Below are 18,070 nucleotides of genomic sequence, written 5' to 3'. Positions count from 1 at the left end.
ATATGTTGTGCCTAAAAGATTTCAAAGTTCTACCTGCTGCCTCGCTCTCTGAATATATTATAATTGCTTTTACCACCCTTTTACACCCTTTATCAGATGCTATGTTGATTTAGGTGGTAACTATAGAAGTTACCACCTTTTCACACCATTTTTTCTTAGAGTGTATGGGAAGTTCCGGGACTATAAATGCTGTGCTGGAGATTAAACTTCAGGGTCAAGGGACTAAAATGGGGAGTAATTTGGGGACTGCAAGTTGTAATTGCCATCTGATTATTTACTCCTTTTTTTCTTAGAGCGTAACAGTCATGATTGTTGTTTTTTGCCTATATCCCACGCCAATAATAGTGACAGGGTCGCGACGGGAAGATGCATCCAACCAACAGTTCTTGGTCGCGTTCACTGGAACAGCTCTCGACGTCATCATTTTAAATGATCTCAGCGAATGATATCATATCTCCTCATTTTCCTTTTTGTCGCAAAAGGACCCTACTTCAGCAATAAGTCTGGTGATCCATCAGTTTATTTCTTTGTATTTCCTGATAAAGCCATTACCCCGAGCTCAACATTCAAGAATCGCGAACGAAAGCTGACACTCTACGTAAGCCCCTTCTTACGTCGCAAGAACATGGCAAGGTAAAACACCACATGCAACATAATAATATGCTGAGCAATTTTATCGCATATGTCGCACGTTTTAGTGCAGTTTCGTATCCACCATTCCGCTAGAATTTATTGCTCCATATTCGAATGCACGTCTGCGTTTCCCCCTGTTCCCCAGTTCCCTGTTTCCGCTCTCAAGCATCGCACACATGACATTCCGCCTCACTATACGCAAACGGGTCTTTAACGCACGCCAATTTCACGAGTCACCGTTTCCCCTCCGCCCTTCTCCTCCCTCTTTCCTCAATTCCCTCTCGCCTACTCCGCGCTTCCCGAAACTGGAGATTCGTTTCTCACTCGAGCAGCGCGCTCCGTACGAGAACGATGTCGGGACGCAGGCTCCGAGAGCGTTGTACGATTCTCCGACGCTTCCTTGTGATCGTGGCGTGGTCGTGCGCGTCGGAAACCTCAGCGGATGTGGAGCGACGGTTCCCTCCGCTACTACATCCCTTTAACGACGTGGAAGCGCAACAGGTGGGACGAGATCCACAAGTTTCTGCATACCCTCGAAACTTCGAAGTTGTTGGTGTGTCGTCAAAGCGCAAGGGGGTGCAAGAAGGAGTTACAGGAGACCCCGCAGTGACAATGGATGAAGATAAACCCAAAGGCAACCTCGCCATACGTCTTTTCCTTACTCTTCGAGGCTCTGCACATAGAGGTTCTTCTAACCAGGATGCTCCCTTGCTTGGATACAAGTCCCTGCAAAGTCATCCCAGGCAAGCGACGCACAGAGCAACTAATGGTGCGAAGTTGAGCTCGCTTTTCGCAAATTCTCATACGATCTTTTCGGAGACATCGAGACATATGTCATACAATGTGGCACATCGTGATTCAGCTGACAGATCATCGAATATTGGTGTTGAGAGAAATGCATTAAAGTCACTGGAAAAGAACTCGAAGGACGCAAAGATTTCAAACCCGAAGACACGCGCAAACGCTTTAGGATATGTGGATACGTTGAGTCAAACGGCTAACTCATTGCTTCACAGGACTGATCACCACGTGAGACAAAGATGGGAGCGAAAAGTGCACTGCTGCGACAATGTTTCACTTCCACTGTCTTCGATGGGGCCCTTGAGAAGTGTCGTCAGGAATTACGTCACACCACGACCTCCCGCTCTAACACGCGTTAAACGTCAAAGCAGAAACTGTCACGTGTCACCCGGGGGATGTCTCTATGGTAATCAAGATTCATTCATGGATACATCGAATAAGAAATGCAGGACTGTCGACGTGGTTACGATGTTTGAGGGCCAACGTCAACAAGATAAGAAAGATGACGAGCTGAAGAGGTCATCTACACAAGATATTCGAGCTTCTTTCCCTCGAAACTCGCTGCAGTCACCGCAGCCTCTTGTTTCTGCAGAAGTCGCTTCGAAAGATTATGGGCACTATAATGTTTCTTACGCTTCAACAACTGTGAAGCAAAAGAACAGAAACATAGCCTCAGACCGTGCAACGCTCAATTTATTCCTTCGGGCAGCTCGTGACTTAAAAGGCTGGAATAATCAGATTTTGAGAAATGGCCGAAACGAAAAACGTCCACAACCCGAAGAAAAAGGGACAAGAAAGCGGGGGGCTTTATGGAATGAAGCCTCAGACCTTCTTCGGGATGTGCCAGTGTCAAGGGGGCGACGTGAGAGACGAGACGACGTCCCAGGGAAGTCATCGTCGACGGGGACGGAGCCGCCGTTGCCCTTACCCTTTACAGAGTCAGCGCGCGTGGAAGGTTGTCGCTGCAAACTAGCGACCAACTTTGGTGCGAACCTTAACGGTTCTGTGAACTGTCGCTGCGTCGGAGACTCGGTGGACAGGATTCCAGCAGACTTGGGTCCTAACGTCACAAAGCTGTGAGTTTGCATGCTTCTGCTTATCTAAAGTTACTGTTTCGCCGATATGTCCAGCTAACGATTGCGGTACCATATAACACAGAAGAAACAGGGCATCATCATCATCATCAGAAGAAGAAACGTGGCATGCAACATGCCATGTGAGCACATCTTGATGTCCTATAAGACATTATGGCGTGGCAGAATTTCGCGGTCTGTTTAGAACGCGTTTATTAATTAGCTCTTTTGTGAACGGTATACAGGCATGTCCTCCTTTTCAAATAAGGTGTTACAGGTCTTAGAGCTATGGTCATGCTTGTAGGAAACGCACTTGCGCACGTTGGCTTAGACGTGTAAAGTGGCGCCATGCTTATACAACATTACGCTACGTGTCGGCGAACTTGTTAACTTGGGGTATAGGAACCTGCAATTATGAAAACAAAGAACAACAAGCGAGCATATAGTATACGCTAATAAACTCGTCACATGACTGAACTACTTGACATAGCGATGGATGATAAAATGTCGATCGGCACCGTATAGGAGTGCTTTTTGCTGCGAATCGAAAATATTTTCATGTACGTATATGGGTAGAACTGCCCCGACTGTTCGGTTTTAAGCTCATATCACATCAGTGGTCCATTTTTGGTCTGATGACATTTCAGGAAGGGCGTTAGCGGACAAATTCCGCCTTGCAGTGTGAAGGCTGTTTCGCAAAGCCCTGGGAAGCTCGGAATAAATTTAGGTGTTTATAACTGGAGGTGCACGTGCATACAGCTTTAAGCTAAGCTATATTAATTCAGCGTCTGCATTTTGTTACGGCTGTTCGGTAGAAAGGGATTCCGGCAATATATTGAGGCTCCTAGGATACTGGAGATCGCAGAGAGCGCTTATATTCGGTACATAACAAGATAAACGTGCACCCTAAAAAGAGAAGTTCACCGCTGGTACACCGCAGAGCACAGTGCGTGCCATTGCCAGGAATGATGCACTCTTAAAAATGAACTTCACCACATAGTACGCTCCTAGTCAACCACCAGCCCGAGTGACCTCGTTCTCTCCCCTGATTCGTTGAAAACGGGAGGCGTACGCCTTTTTGTGACACTTATGCAGAAATGTTAATTGTCACAAAAAGCGTACGTCCCGTGCTTTCCACAAATCAAGAGTGATAGAGGTATCCCTCTATACAATGGTTGACCTTCAGCGTGCTATGTGGCGAAGCTTTGTTTTAAGAGTGTACACTCTTAGAAATGAGGGGGGGGGGGGGGGGTGTCGAGGTAGCTTGCCGTTGTTGACCGCACTCAAGTGGGCATCGTCACGACTATAGCCAAAAAAACAAAGGAAAAGAAGGTGGGAGAAAGGGGAGTTGAGGACTTCAAAGTGATGTAGAAGCAGGATGACCGGTACTGATTGGACGGAAGCACACTGGGTGAGAGAAATGAACTTCACCGCATAGCACGCTCTTAGCCAACCATAAACTCGAATTATATCATTATCTGCCCTGATTCGCTGAAAACGGGAGGCGTACGCCATTTTTATGACAATTATGCACTGCATAAGTGTCACAAAAAGGCGTACGCCTCCCGTTTTCAGCAAATCAGGTAAGAGAACGATGATGATGGTTGGCTAGGAGCCTGCTGTGCGGTGAAGTTCTGTTTTAAGAGTGTGGATGTATGTTGCAAATACAACTATAAGGCACGTTTCTTACTAGATTCATATGTGTTAAGCATGGTGGGAGCCGCCGTAAAGCTCGAAAAGAACACGTTTTTCCAATACGTTTCTATGCGAATGCGCGAAAGGATTTGAACTGGGAACACCAGCGTTTCGCCATCTGTCGTGAGGCGTCGGCAACTGTCTTTCTCCCTCTCCGAAAATGACTCTATCTGGTTGTGCGCTGCTGCTTGCTTCCATGAGGAGTTTCACCTCTTGTGACACGTCGGTCTTAAGGCGGGGTCCCACAGCCTCGATTTGAGCAGCAGCAGCAGAGCAACAGCAGCGGAGCAGCAGAGCTGCAGCGACACGAGCGGTCCCATAGCACTGGGCGAGAGCAGCAGGAATTCCCTGCTGCTCTCGTATCCGAATTTTTCGTTGCTGTGCTGCCCTGTTGCTCTGCAGCCTGAGCAGCCGGTCTCGAAAGCCAATCAGGAGGCTAGTTGGTATTGTTTTCGTTCGACGGTGTTTAGGGTTAGCAGAGCGGTGAGTGACGGCAGAAGGTTTGTTCCCTTTTGTTCCGTGATTTGATTCTGAAGATCTGGATACGCTTGTGATTGCCAGTAGTTTGGAGCGAGTGTTCAATCATCGGGACTGCGTGAAGTGCGCATTCAGGACATAATTCAGTTCATAAAGTTCAATAAAGTGTTCGACCGAACCTACGTGATACATACGTTGTGTACCAGTTGTAGCTACATGTTCGCTTGTTTTCTGGAAAGTACTTGAAAACCCGTGACCTGATAACGTACAAGCGAATTACTTTCACGTCCATGCCGTGTGAAAACCAAACCGAACAAATTTCTTGTGGTCGGTATTCCAAGACCTTGCTAGGTGGTTGTAAATGAAACTGACCCTTGAAAAGGGTTAGATGGAGATAGACAACGTTCAGACAACAAAAAAAGGTTCGACAGAGATAGATAATGAACCCATTCCTTGTGAAAACAGGCAGAAAGCAGTGAATACTAGCAGAAGGGGCCTTTGTTTTCGTTAGACAATTTTATTTCACTAATAGCAACGTACGCATTTGACAGTCACCGTAAGTCAAAATATCGAATACTATAGTAACGAGGCAATATTTATACGACAAAATCCCGTAGAAGAATCTCCACACAAGACAGCAAGGACTGTTCTGCACAGCAGTAGGACGAACCTACGTTGAATGTCATGAAACTGACTACACATCAACGAAGAGTCCATCAGGTAATACGAGGCTCAGACCACCACCACATTCATCTCAAAGTTCACTTATGAGCTCCAAATCCGCAATATATCTCTCACACAAACGCCTTTCACCTAGGATTGCGTTCCTAGGTGTGTGCACTAAAAGGCTTAGCCGCTGCGTACACCTTCGGAATGTGCGAAATGTAAACAATACCACAGTTGCCAACACGCTTTGTGTTTCCTAAGCCGCTGCTGCCGCTAATTTAAAACGAAGCTATGGGACGCCTCCAGCAGCAGAGCAGCGGCAGCAGAAAGCTGCTCTGCTGCCATGTTGCCGTGTTGCTGCTGCCGCACCGCTGCTGCTTTGCTGCTGCTGCTCGCATAAAGCTATGGGACCCGGCCCTTACTGCCCTTACCAGGCTCCAACAGCTCCCCATAGAGCCCATAGTTTGAGATAATTCACACAACACTGGGCACACGACCAATGAAATTGCGACGTGGTGGATATTATGCACAACCAGTCGGCCAATCAGGAGCCTCCATGTCTGGCTGGCTTTTCGGTCGGTCCTGGCTACCATCGACTTCTACTGGATTTCAGGCCTGCCGCCGTTACTCGGTATTCAAAATAACTAAAGTGATTTTGGAGTAAAATAAAGATTTATTTATTATAAAGCACTAATTCAAAGATCTGATACATGGGTGCACTGTGCGTACAAAGCCCACTGCGTTGCTGACACACTGGGACAAAGTTCGAACGAACACACCGTTCAACTCCTAATACCGAGCCAGTCTCATGAGTGCGTACCATTTCAGGATGAGCATCTTCTTTCGCTGCCTGCGGTGCATCCATCATAGCGAAGCGAAAAGCGCTTGTGTGGCACGTAATCCCGTCTTTGTTGACAGTCCTCGAAGTCCAACGGCGCTCGAACTTGTTCTTCACGCTCCAACTAATGAAGCATTCCGGTACCACAGTTGACAAATTGTTCGTGGGATAACAGTTGTGTCCAGAAACAACACAACACGCGTAGACTCACAAGGACGAACTAATAAACCCGCAAACATATTTCTGCAAACTGTTCTGTCGATTGACACCACTGAACACAGGAGGACGACATGCCGGCCATGCTATTTCGAAACTATGCTGAAACGGCCGAGACGCTGTACGCACATGCGCGCTACAAAATGCGATTTCAAAACGTTCTCGACCAATCGGAGCGCGCGCACAGTCTAGGCCATTGGGCTTGCAACATGGTGTATGGGCGCAGTGGTACATACTCTACAGCCGCGTCCGCGGGTACCTGAGGAGGACTGCCCTTACTCCGTGTAGAAGACCGACCACCAAGGGAAAGAACAACAACGACAAACGAATCGTGAAAGAGGGAAAGAGGAATGAGCACGCTCTACGCAACCTCGGCATTATGTTACGGTGGCTAGAAGGAGAAGTGTGCCGGGCGCCGGGAAATAAGCGCACAAAACTGCAATGAAAGGCTCCAGGTGGCGCTGGACGCATTAGGCGAGTTACCTCCCGAAGGGCTCCTACGTGGTAAGTTGCGGCGTTCGACACTCAACTTCAGGATTTCACGTTAGCTTGAAAAGAAATCATGATGGTACATGATTCATGTCCTCTTAATTATGCAGCAATAACTATGAGAACACGAGTACGCGCAATTTTTAAACAAAAAAAAAGATTACGCTTGCAAAAAAAAGAAAAAAAAAACTTCGTTATTTTAGTAACCATATTATTAGTTTTCCTGTTTACCTATGCATTCTGAAACCCCTGTTAACAGTTGAACCTGTTAACCCCTGTTTTTGCGAAGTAACCCAGTGCTGGCCGCTCTTCGATGGGGGCTCTCCCTACTTCTCTGCTGCGCCTGCGCGCTCCTTTTGTTCGCGGCCTCTTTCGAACGAAAAAACCCTCTCTGTGAACCTCTGTAAACAAACAAGTCCCGACGCTGTCTGGCTTCTTGAACGTCTGACACATTTTTTTCAACGGCTCAGCATTTCATTTCAGTTCGCTTATCCGTTTACCCTCGGATGTGGATCGTTGTGTGGATTGCAGGTGCGGATTTTCTGGTGGATTGTGGTGGATTGTTATGTCGGGCCCAGTGTTATACGCATGCAATGTGGTTGCCGCCGTATGTGTCAGAAGTACGGATTCATTTCGAATACCTAGTACAGTGTTGCCCGTAATCTTTAATTGTAATTTTCTAATTAATTGTTTCGTCGACTGGAATGAAACTTGCACAGTTTTTGTCCTGGTGGCTTGGACTATCGAATAGCCACACTAAATGACATTTGATCGGTGCTGCTTTACAGTACCTTTACAATGACACGTCAAACACGTTTCGAATTTTTTGCTTTTTTTCCTTACAAACAAACAAACAAACAAACGTTTCGAGAAAGCAAATGAAGTACGATATATATTATACAAAGCGAAAGAGTAATTGAAATAGGGAAGGAAATCTCCGACAAAAGATGCTGCAAGCTAAATATTGCTTCCAGGACCGTGTGTCGAGGTTTTCCATCGCACGTAAAAAGAATTACAGGTGGTGGAAGTTATCCGCAATCCCATGCCGCGGCACGTGTAGTATGTATGTCGACGTAAAAATACATGATGACTAACTTTACGTGTAAATCTACTTCATATTGTATGTGCAGCAAAACTGTCCGAAAATAAATTATTTTTCAGAGTAACGTACTGAGCACACACAAAAGTATTTAACGTACTTGAGCATCTGTATCTTTTCTTTTTTTGATACAGATTTATTTTGGCGTCCTGTAACAGATGCAGTTCTCTAAAAGTTATGTAAGATACTTTCCATGCTTGCCTCTTACTCCAGCTTCCACGCAACTATAAATAAGCTTCAGGACCTGTAATACTTCCACCCTATAGTCACATTTTGCCTGTAATGGATGTGCCGCAAATTAGGCTGGTCCGGTCGCGCGTGCTTTCAAATTCAAAGCACTTTGATGACGACATGACGATATGATATGAGAATAGTAGTAATAGGGGGTGTCCTATAAGCATGGATGAGAGTTAGCAACCTGGACCCCTGACCCCTGCCCCTGAGCACTGCGCGTATTTTTCCCCGCGCGGCGCGTGTGTGGAGGGTTGTCCGCGTGCTTATAGGCGGGCGAGGGCTGCGTGCACGCTTACCCTCTCATATTTTTCAGCCTGGGCCGACTTCTTTCGACATTTTTGAGCCTTGGCTGACTTGGGTCACGTATTTTTTCCGGCACCCGGCGAGCGGCGCTCGGGTGGAGGCGCTTACCGGTGAGTGGCGCGTGACCGGAGGGCTACGTGCGCGCTTACCAGCTCACATTTTTCAGCCTGGGTCGGCTTCTTTCGTCATTTTTCAATCTGTGCCGACTTCAATCGTAATTTTTTTTTCAGCAACAACAGGTGTGCAGTAGGCTGTTTACATGCAAAGGATAGAGCATACACAAACGTGCAAGTGAAAATATGTTTATTAAAATCATTAGTGTCAGAAATTGCGTTATGACTCTGTGTGAAGTAGAAAAACCCAGCCAAGAAACCTGATGCAGAAGAAACACAATACCCGTAACAAAGAATATACTTATTACAGGTACAATACAATAGCATTGAATAGGTATCACAGATCAAACACAATATTTTTTATTAACTGTAATCATACACACGAGTTTTCAATGAATCAGAAGGGATAGCACATCTAATCAAAGAAGATGTTCTTAATCAATACGATTACAATCAAAATTACAAGTTTTATTATAAAAAGTCTGAGATGTGAGAACCTGATAGATGTATGTAATTTCGAGCACAGTATGGAAGCTAAGTTTAATATTCCAATATGACACAAATTTAATTAATCAATTTCTATTGAAGTGAATAGCGTAGACATAAGGAAATAATTCGAATCAACACATAGCATTAATATAGAACCAATCATCCAACATGTAGGGAAATAATAGCTACGCCATATCAAAACGAGAAACGATCACCACATTTAATCAAAGAAGATATTCTTCATCAATAAACAAAATTATAAGTTGTGTTATAAAACGTCTAATATTCCTATACCTGAGAACCATCAGTGCAATATCGGGAAGTTCTGATAGTTGTATGTAATTAACTGTGAACAGCAGAGACCCTGGAAGACTATGGGACACGATCACAAGAGGAAATAAAATATATACCACTACAAAGAAGTTATTCTTAATCAAAACAACATAGTAATCTATCATTCAGAAAATCAGAAGAAAAAATCAAACTCATCAGAAAATAGATATGTTAAAAATGATCTTCACGACATAGCACGCTCCTAGCCAACAAACAGAACTAATGATATCTGCCCTGATTTGTTGAAGACGGGTGCCAATAGTTGTATGGAAGACCACGGAACACGAACGACAAAGAATGACACGAACACAAGAGGAAATAAAATCTATACCACTACAAAGAAGATATTCCTAATCAAAACAACAGAGTAATCTATCATTCAGAAAATCACAAGAAAAAATCAAACTCATCAGAAAATAGACATGTTAAAAATGAACTTCACCACATAGCACGCTCCTAGCCAACAACCAGATCTAATGGTATCTGCCCTGATTTGTTGAAGACGGGTGCCGATAGATGTATGGAAGACCACGGAACACGAACGACAAGAACACAAGAGGAAATAAAATCTATACCACTACAAAGAAGATATTCTTAATCAATATGATGACAATCAAAATACAAGTTGTATTAAAAAAAGTCTAATATTCCTATACGCGAGAACCATCATTGCAATACCGTGAATATCTGTCATAACATTTCGAGCGCAATAGGGAATCTCAGTTTCATATTCCAACATTACTCAACTTTTAATTAATCCATTTCTTATTAAGTGAACAGCACAGACGTAAGGAAGTAACGAGAAACAACACAATCAACAGCTACAATTAATAGAGAGCCAAACCTGCGCACCATCCAACACATAGAGAAATAATAGCTAATCAATCTATCAAAAGGCGAAATATTACACTATAGCACCGACTTAACGCTTAACGCATCTTCATTGTATACTGGTTAATCATTTCTGATAGCGGCTGTGTGATCCGTTTCTCCCAAAATCGGATTGCCACTTAGAAATTATTTCATATACATTTGTGTGCCGTGTGTTAGGAAGATTACGTGATTAGAAATGTAGACTTCGCCTGCACATCATGCTTGTAAAATCCCCCATTTGCATCGCGGCATCTGATAATAGATTCACTTTTCGCGAATGCTTCGTATTATCTCGCAGGCAGTGAACCCGAATGCAATTGTAAAAGTTGATGACACTCTGTCGCGAACGCTTTGACTTTTCCCGCCGCAATCAGTTATCTTGCCTTATTTCCGTTTTGCCCTATCTTGGATGGCCTATTTTTCCTACCCAGTCATACAAATGGACAACTTTGTTGACGAAAATAAGACGCCTTTTCTTCTTTTACTACGTCTGGGCTAGTGCAACTGTTTGAGAAATATACATGCACTGTGGAATTTAATTCCTGAAATATTATAAGTTTTCACAAAAGATTAGCTTTTTTGTAATCATAGACTGATGTATCATGCCTCTAAATTTCAATTACCGATCCTTCTCCGGCAATTGTATCCTTCGGGTGTTGAACTTGTACAGAGTGTAGTCGAGTAAAACCTATTTGGTGGTCAGCTCTGATTCCATATGAGAATTCTTACACACATTGTGAAATATTCGTTTCCTTAGCGATCACTGTTCTCGGTCTAGCCATGCTAAATGCAAGGTGTTTTTTCATTGTGATGCGTAGAATTCATTATAATTATGACAGAGATTACATTTATTGTTTCAGTTATACACATGTTTATTTCGATTTCAAACTCTGAAGTTTTCGTTTGTTGTCTTCATTGATGAATTCCGAAGACATTAAATAGTTTATTCTGATTATTGGGCGCTTGAATCCAGCGTTGATTAACGCAGGCGATATGTTGTCGCTGTGTTTGTATTGCGTCAACAACTTGCACTTTGTCGCGATGAACTTGCACAGTCTCTTATTGATGTTTCCTTTCTTTGTATGAAGATTCTTGGATGGCGTACAAGAGAGTATTAGATGCAAACCGTCCGGTGGTCCACCGCAATTGATATGTTTGTTGAGTTTCAACAGGTGATAATACATCAGACCTTGCACGACAATACTGAACTTCTGTTGATTTGACATGGCTGCAGAGACTGGTAGAAGAAAATAATTGCGTTGTCGTGGTATTGGAACATATCATGTGATAAGATTTTATGTACTTCCCATCTCAGATATGTGTTATTTCAACAAATCCGTAATGAATCGTGCGATATAGACCGCTTGTATATAATAATTTGATCCGACTGCTTTCTTGATGAATGCAATGCCCATTGCAATAATTACAATTACATCTGGTCTAGTGTATTTCAATTCTTCGTTAGCAAACACCAAAAACTCCGCCATCAATCCCAGTGACCCTTCCGACGTTGATGTGCAGATATTTTTATAAGCATTGTAGATTCGGCATATAAATTCTTGCACCTTCAGTTCTGTAGTTTGTACCATATCTCCGAATACGACCATGCCTAGGACGTATTGAAATGCAGCGATAATGAAATCCTTTCGCGGCTCCTCCTTTTCAAAGCAGTTTTTTATCACATCTTCCCATGACTTATGGTGTCGAGTACAAAATCTGTCCATCTTTTCAATGTAGAGCAATTTTTTTTTTGTGATTGGGTGTTAGCGCCACGAAGCAACTGTGGCTATGAGCGACATACAGATGTGGACAGACGGAGAGAGGATAGCAGGAAGGAGTGGGGGACAGTGGGGTTAGTATGCGTCCTGGGCTGACTTGAGGGGGAACTGTGCCGACATTCGTCTGGAAAGTCTTCGGAAAACCCAGGGAAAACCTCAGACAGCACAGCCGGCGGTAGGATGTAGAGCAATTGTCTCTTCTGTTTTCAAGTGCACGTCTACACTTAATTAAAAGCATATCTATGTTTATTTTATTGATTAAAATTTTATTATCTGGTTTAGAATGCTATAATCTCCACCTGTCGTGAGAATTATTGTTTTGATTTTGTTTCAATATTCACTCGACCGATATTCTATGAGTTGTGAAACTTACTGCCTGAAATATTTATTGTCTTATATTTGTTTCAATTGTTCACTCGATTGACATAAGGAACTACCTCTAAGATGGGAATGCCTCATAACTCTGAGTTGCATTTCACATTTGATATTTCTGATTGATTGATTGATTGAAAGAAAGAAAAAAATGGGGATTGTAGCCCTCATCACGAGGGCCGGCTACCCCAGATCACCTAAGGAAAGGAGTTCCAGACACATCCACCATCACCCACTGGAGATGTCGCGAAGCGGCGACGAACGCCACAGACAGGTCATAGCCCATCTAACAGCTTGGTGTCCCTTAAAAACTGTGTAACGGCTCGCAAAGCTGGCAGTTGAGTGCTCATTACCCATGGGCCCAGCACCTTCTGCACTCCGAAGGGTCGATTGTCAACCCGGCCTATCGCGGCTACAAGTCTGTCACGACACTCAGAGTATCTTGGGCACTTAACTATAATATGTTCGACGTCTTCGATTGAGCCACAGACTGGACAATTAGGAGAGTCCGCCTTCCCAAGCCTGTACAGGAGTCTTGCACTGTATGGTACATTGAGCCGGAGCCTGTGAAACAATGACGTAATCTGTCGTGGCGTGGATGTTGGGAGGACCAGAGCTAGTTCGGGGTCAACCCGGTGCAGAAGGGAAGATCCAGCCTCGCCACAAAACCATTGATCTTTTGACAGCTTATGGCTCAGAGACTTTAAGGCACTCTTGGCGTCCACCTTCGTGAAGTAAACACTGCGGAATGTACTATTTCCATGTGCTTTCCCGGCGTTGTGATCGGCCGCATCATGTCCGGTGATCCCACAGTGGCCAGGTATCCACCGGAAAATCACGTCATGGCCAGCGATCACTGCTTTTTGGTGCGCTACTAGTATGTCATTCAGTACAGGAGCTGAGAGGTGGTGTGTACCCGGTGTCATAAGGGTCTGTAAAGCGGCTTTAGAATCACAGAAAATCACCCATTTTCCCTGGGAAGGCGCGCACGTGATATGCTCTATGGCTAGAAGAAGAGCGTGTAGCTCTGCTGCTGTTGATGAAGTACGATGCGATAGTCGAGCACTGCGCGCAGTATTCGACGCTGGTACAACGAAGGCACAGGCGGATCCTGTAGATATTGTGGAGCCATCCGTATATACCGCCGTGCGATCATCCAGACGTTGGATCAATTCCAAGCTCAGCTGTCGCTGCATGCAAGGAGGTGATGCTTCTTCGACGAAAGGCCTGGAACTTCTGCATTGACTCTGAGAGGCACAACACTCCACCATGGCAAAGGCGATGCTGGAATCCGTTTATATGATGGTGAGATGCCTCGGTATGGCAGAATGGCCTGGTGAAAAGTGGAATTATCTCTCTTATTAATTGCTTCAACAAGGTGGTGCCGACGATGACGCGTTGACAGTCGGATGAAGTGACGAAGTGATTCCTGAACTCTTAGAGCTGGTACCGGAGGTTCCTTCGCTTCTGCAACTGTGAGCTGGTTAGAAGCTGACCGATGAACCCCCAAGCACACTTTTAGGCTCCTTTCAACCACATTCTCGAGGATAGATTCTGAGGTGGGACACAGACCTTGTAGAAGTGGCAGGGAGTACGCCAACATCTGACGAATTAGCGAATGATGCAGACCGAGCATAGCCGTCGGAAATGCTCCCCGTCGACTGCCCGCGATGTAGCGCATGACATTAACGACGGATGTAGCTTTCTCCTTTATGCGTTGAACTTCGGCTGACCAGGACAGAGATCTGTCCACGATGACCCCAAGGAACCTTGATGTGTTACTCTTCGGAGTTGTTGACCATTGACTTGAAACTGAAAGTTCGGTAGACGTTTCCTCGTGAACGGCATCACTACTGTTTTCTCTAACGACACATCCATGCCCCGTTGAGACAAGAAGATGGTAACTTTGTCTAGTGCCTCCTGAAGACGTGTACGAAGCGCTGGCCACTGTTTCCCGGAAGGCCACAGACATAAGTCATCGGCATACATACTCAGACGTACACCTCGTGGTAACAGGGACGGGAGTGTCGCCAGTAGGGCATTAAAAAGCATGGGACTGAGTACTGCTCCCTGCGGCACTCCTGCGGTCACTGCGGTCTATCCCCGGTGCTGGTACGCATGAACACCGCCCGGCCACTTAAATAGTTAGCAATCCACCTCAGCGCTCGCCCCCTTATGCCGAGGGAGTAGAGGCCATGCAGAACATGAGGGTGACTTGCAGTGTCATACGCCCTTTTGATGTCAAGGAACACAGCTGCAGTCAATCGTCCACCCAATCGCTCCTGTTCAACTGTTGATACTAGGTCGAGTACGCAATCCATTGTACACCTTCCTCTTCGGAACCCCGCCATCTCTTTCGGCAGACGATTGCGTGATTCCAAATACCACTCAATCCGAGATAAGATAATACGTTCCATAATCTTGCACAAGCAGCTTGTCAAGCTTATTGGGCGAAACGAGTCTATTTGACTTGGTGCTTTCCCCAGCTTCAGAATAGGTATTGCTCGCGATACCTTCCAGCCCTCAGGGATAGTTCCCTTTTGCCATTGGTCATTCATCAACCGAAGCAATACATTCCGAGCCACATGGCCAAGATGCATTATCATTTGGTACGATATACCATGCGGGCCCGGGGACGACCGGCGATTGCACGCTTGAATGGCTGTTTCCAGCTCCTGAGGGGTGAAGTCAAGATCCATCTTGCCGTTCTTGCCCACCGAAGCATCATCCCCAAGCACAAATCTCTGCCGAAGCACCCTGACCCACTATGGGCCCTGCCCACACCCCCTGTCCGTGTCGAGGTACCTGGAGTGTCCTCGAAGAAAGCTGCGTCGACGGTTGTTCTACGGCAGCTCACCTTGGCCGTACTTGACAGCGATAGGGGGAAGATTCAGGTTTTCACCGACGCATCAACGACGCGTTCCGGCTCTGCTTGCGCCTATGTGATCCCGCAGTTGTCAGCTGAAGGATGTGCAAGACTCTCACACCGCACGTCGGCGGCGGCGGAACTGCACGCGATTTGTATGGCGCTTGTCTTCATTGCATCCTCTCCATCCCCAGCTCAGTGGTCCATCTACACCGACTCCAAAGCCGCCTTACAAGTCCTTCTCCACTCTACAGGATCGGGATGTCTGTCTCCAATGGTGCATGACGTCCTTGAAGTGTACACTTCTGCCGTATCACGGGGACATGACATCCAGTTGCAGTGGGTCCCTGGCCATTGCGGTGTCCCCGGAAATGAGGCTGCGGATGCAGCTGCCAGGCGTGCCCATCTAGCGCGTGGCGTTCGCACGCACCCCATCTACTTCACAAGAGGGGATGCAAAGAGCACGATAAACGCAGTAGTGAAACGTCTGAGCGGGGAACACTGGCGTCGATGCGTCCCAGTTAACTCACTGCTGCACAAAGTGGATCCAGACCTGCAGTTTTTAATGCCCCCAGCGCTCCCCCGGGCCGTTACCTCCATCATTCACCGGCTACGTCTCAATGTGCCATATACCGGCCGCCTCCTCTTTAAACTTGTGAAGGTTTCCACGCCGAATTGTTCCGAGTGCGGGGTATTGGAGGACACAGAGCATGTTATAGAAGCCTGCCCTCGATACAGAGAGCCTCGTCTTTCCCTTGAGGCGGCACTAGCCCGCCTCGACAATAGCCCTTTCTCCGTTGGGAAGGTTCTAGGCTGCTGGCCCGCCCAACACCAGGTGCCGGCATTGCGCGCTCTTGTGGACTTTCTTACCGCTTCGGACTTGCTGGAAACTGTGGGCTGTGAAAACTTCGGTGACATTGTGTTCGCACTATATCTGACATTGTGCAGCGAGTGTTTCTCGGCGTCGAACGTCTCCCCCTTTCCTTTCCCCCGTCTTCCTTTATGCTTTATCCTGCTTGGTTGTTTGTCCTATGTTTCGTAGCTGACCTTTTCTTTCTTTTTGTTTACCCACAAACGCGTTTTGGAGTAGCCAGTTCTGACTGGGTCGGGACTAACCTCTCTATATTTTTCTTTCTTTTCCAATCCAATCAAGATCCATCGCAGTGTCTTCAGCATTGTGGTTTAAGTCGACAGCGCAAAGTGCCTCTTGCGTTGACACCTGGTACCCAGAAGTTAGGGACGCTGTCGATGGTTTTAGGAGTAACGCGCAAAATTCTTCCCCAGCAGCTGTTTCTGACGTACCATGATGCACGGTAAGAGCGCGGAATGGAAAAAGCTGACTCACCGGTGCTCCTACGCCTTTCACAATTCGCCACATGTGTCCTGTAGTGGCACGTGGGTTTAATGTTTCACAGAAAGATTTCCACCGTTTGGATATTTTTGTGTGGTTCATTAGAAATTTCTGTTGCAAGATATTACAAAAATTGATGTAATTAAATTTGTTTTTTGTTTTTGATTGAGTATCGTTGCTACCAATTGATAATTTGGACTTTCTTTACATGTTCAATAACAATATCGCATCTCTACAAACTTAGTCGACTTGACAACCACTTCGATGAAAGATTTCCGTTTCAAGGAAAGGATGCGAAAAGATAGTGATCCCCGCGAATGATATCGACATCTATTTGCGCTGCACAATAAAATATATCGCCTTTGAACTCTCTTATCTGACCTCTAGAGGGCCCCGTTTGCTGGACGAAGTAATATAGCCCCTAACCCTTTGAGTAATAAAGCATGCGCGGTGCTATGGTCACATAGATAAGAGACAAAGTCTCCCGGCTTTGAGGAAAAGAGTGAAAACCGAGATGAAAACAGTGCATATTTTCTACATCTTGGATACCCCCATCAAGGTTCGTATTGTTTGTTAGAATGAAAATTGTATGTTGGTCGATTTTATGATGGTTCAATGATATATTATTTTCCTCTGTTGTTGTTTACGTGTCGCCGCGTGTTCCTGTGTTCTTCAGCGTTAAGTCTGTGCTATAGTGTAATATTTTGCTTTTTGATAGATTGATTAGCTATTATTTCTCTATGTGTTGGATGGTGCGCAGGTTTGGCTCTCTATTAATTGTAGCTGTTGATTGTGTTGTTTCTCGTTATTTCCTTACGTCTATGCTGTTCACTTAATAAGAAATGGATTAATTAAAAGTTGAGTAATGTTGGAATATGAAACTGAGATTCCCTATTGCGCTCGAAATGTTATGACAGATATTCATGGTATTGCAATGATGGTTCTCACGTATAGGAATATTAGACTTTTTTTTAAAATACAACTTTAATTTGATTGTCATCATATTGATTAAGGATATCTTCTTTGTAGTGGTATCGATTTTATTTCCTCTTGTGTTCTTGTCGTTCGTGTTCCGTGGTCTTCCATACATCTATCGGCACCCGTCTTCAACAAATCAGGGCAGATATCATTAGATCTGGTTGTTGGCTAGGAGCGTGCTATGTGGTGAAGTTCATTTTTAACATGTCTATTTTCTGATGAGCTTGATTTTTTCTTCTGATTTTCTGAATGATAGATTACTCTGTTGTTTTGATTAGGAATATCTTCTTTAGGTATATCTAGGTATAGATTTTAGTTCCTCTTGTGATCGTGTCCCATACCCGTACGAAAATTCCTGAATCCGAAACCAATCAGGTTTCTTCGATCAGACCT

General features: G+C 45.2%; 1 protein-coding gene across 1 annotated transcript in view; it reads left to right on the top strand.

The window, feature by feature from the left end:
• The first annotated feature begins 984 nt into the window (after nucleotides 1-984).
• LOC135392516 (uncharacterized) overlaps nucleotides 985-18,070 on the top strand; it is a 381,438-nt gene continuing 364,352 nt past the window's right edge. The window contains exon 1 of the mRNA XM_064623223.1: nucleotides 985-2,510. Within this exon, the coding sequence (XP_064479293.1) occupies nucleotides 985-2,510 (1,526 nt within the window). The remainder of the gene's footprint in view (nucleotides 2,511-18,070) is intronic.

The sequence above is a fragment of the Ornithodoros turicata genome, chromosome 4 (assembly GCF_037126465.1).
Source record: "Ornithodoros turicata isolate Travis chromosome 4, ASM3712646v1, whole genome shotgun sequence".
Lineage (NCBI taxonomy): Eukaryota > Metazoa > Arthropoda > Arachnida > Ixodida > Argasidae > Ornithodoros > Ornithodoros turicata.
The sequence above is the reverse complement of the archived record's forward strand: the minus strand, read 5'-3'. Positions and strand labels throughout refer to the sequence as shown.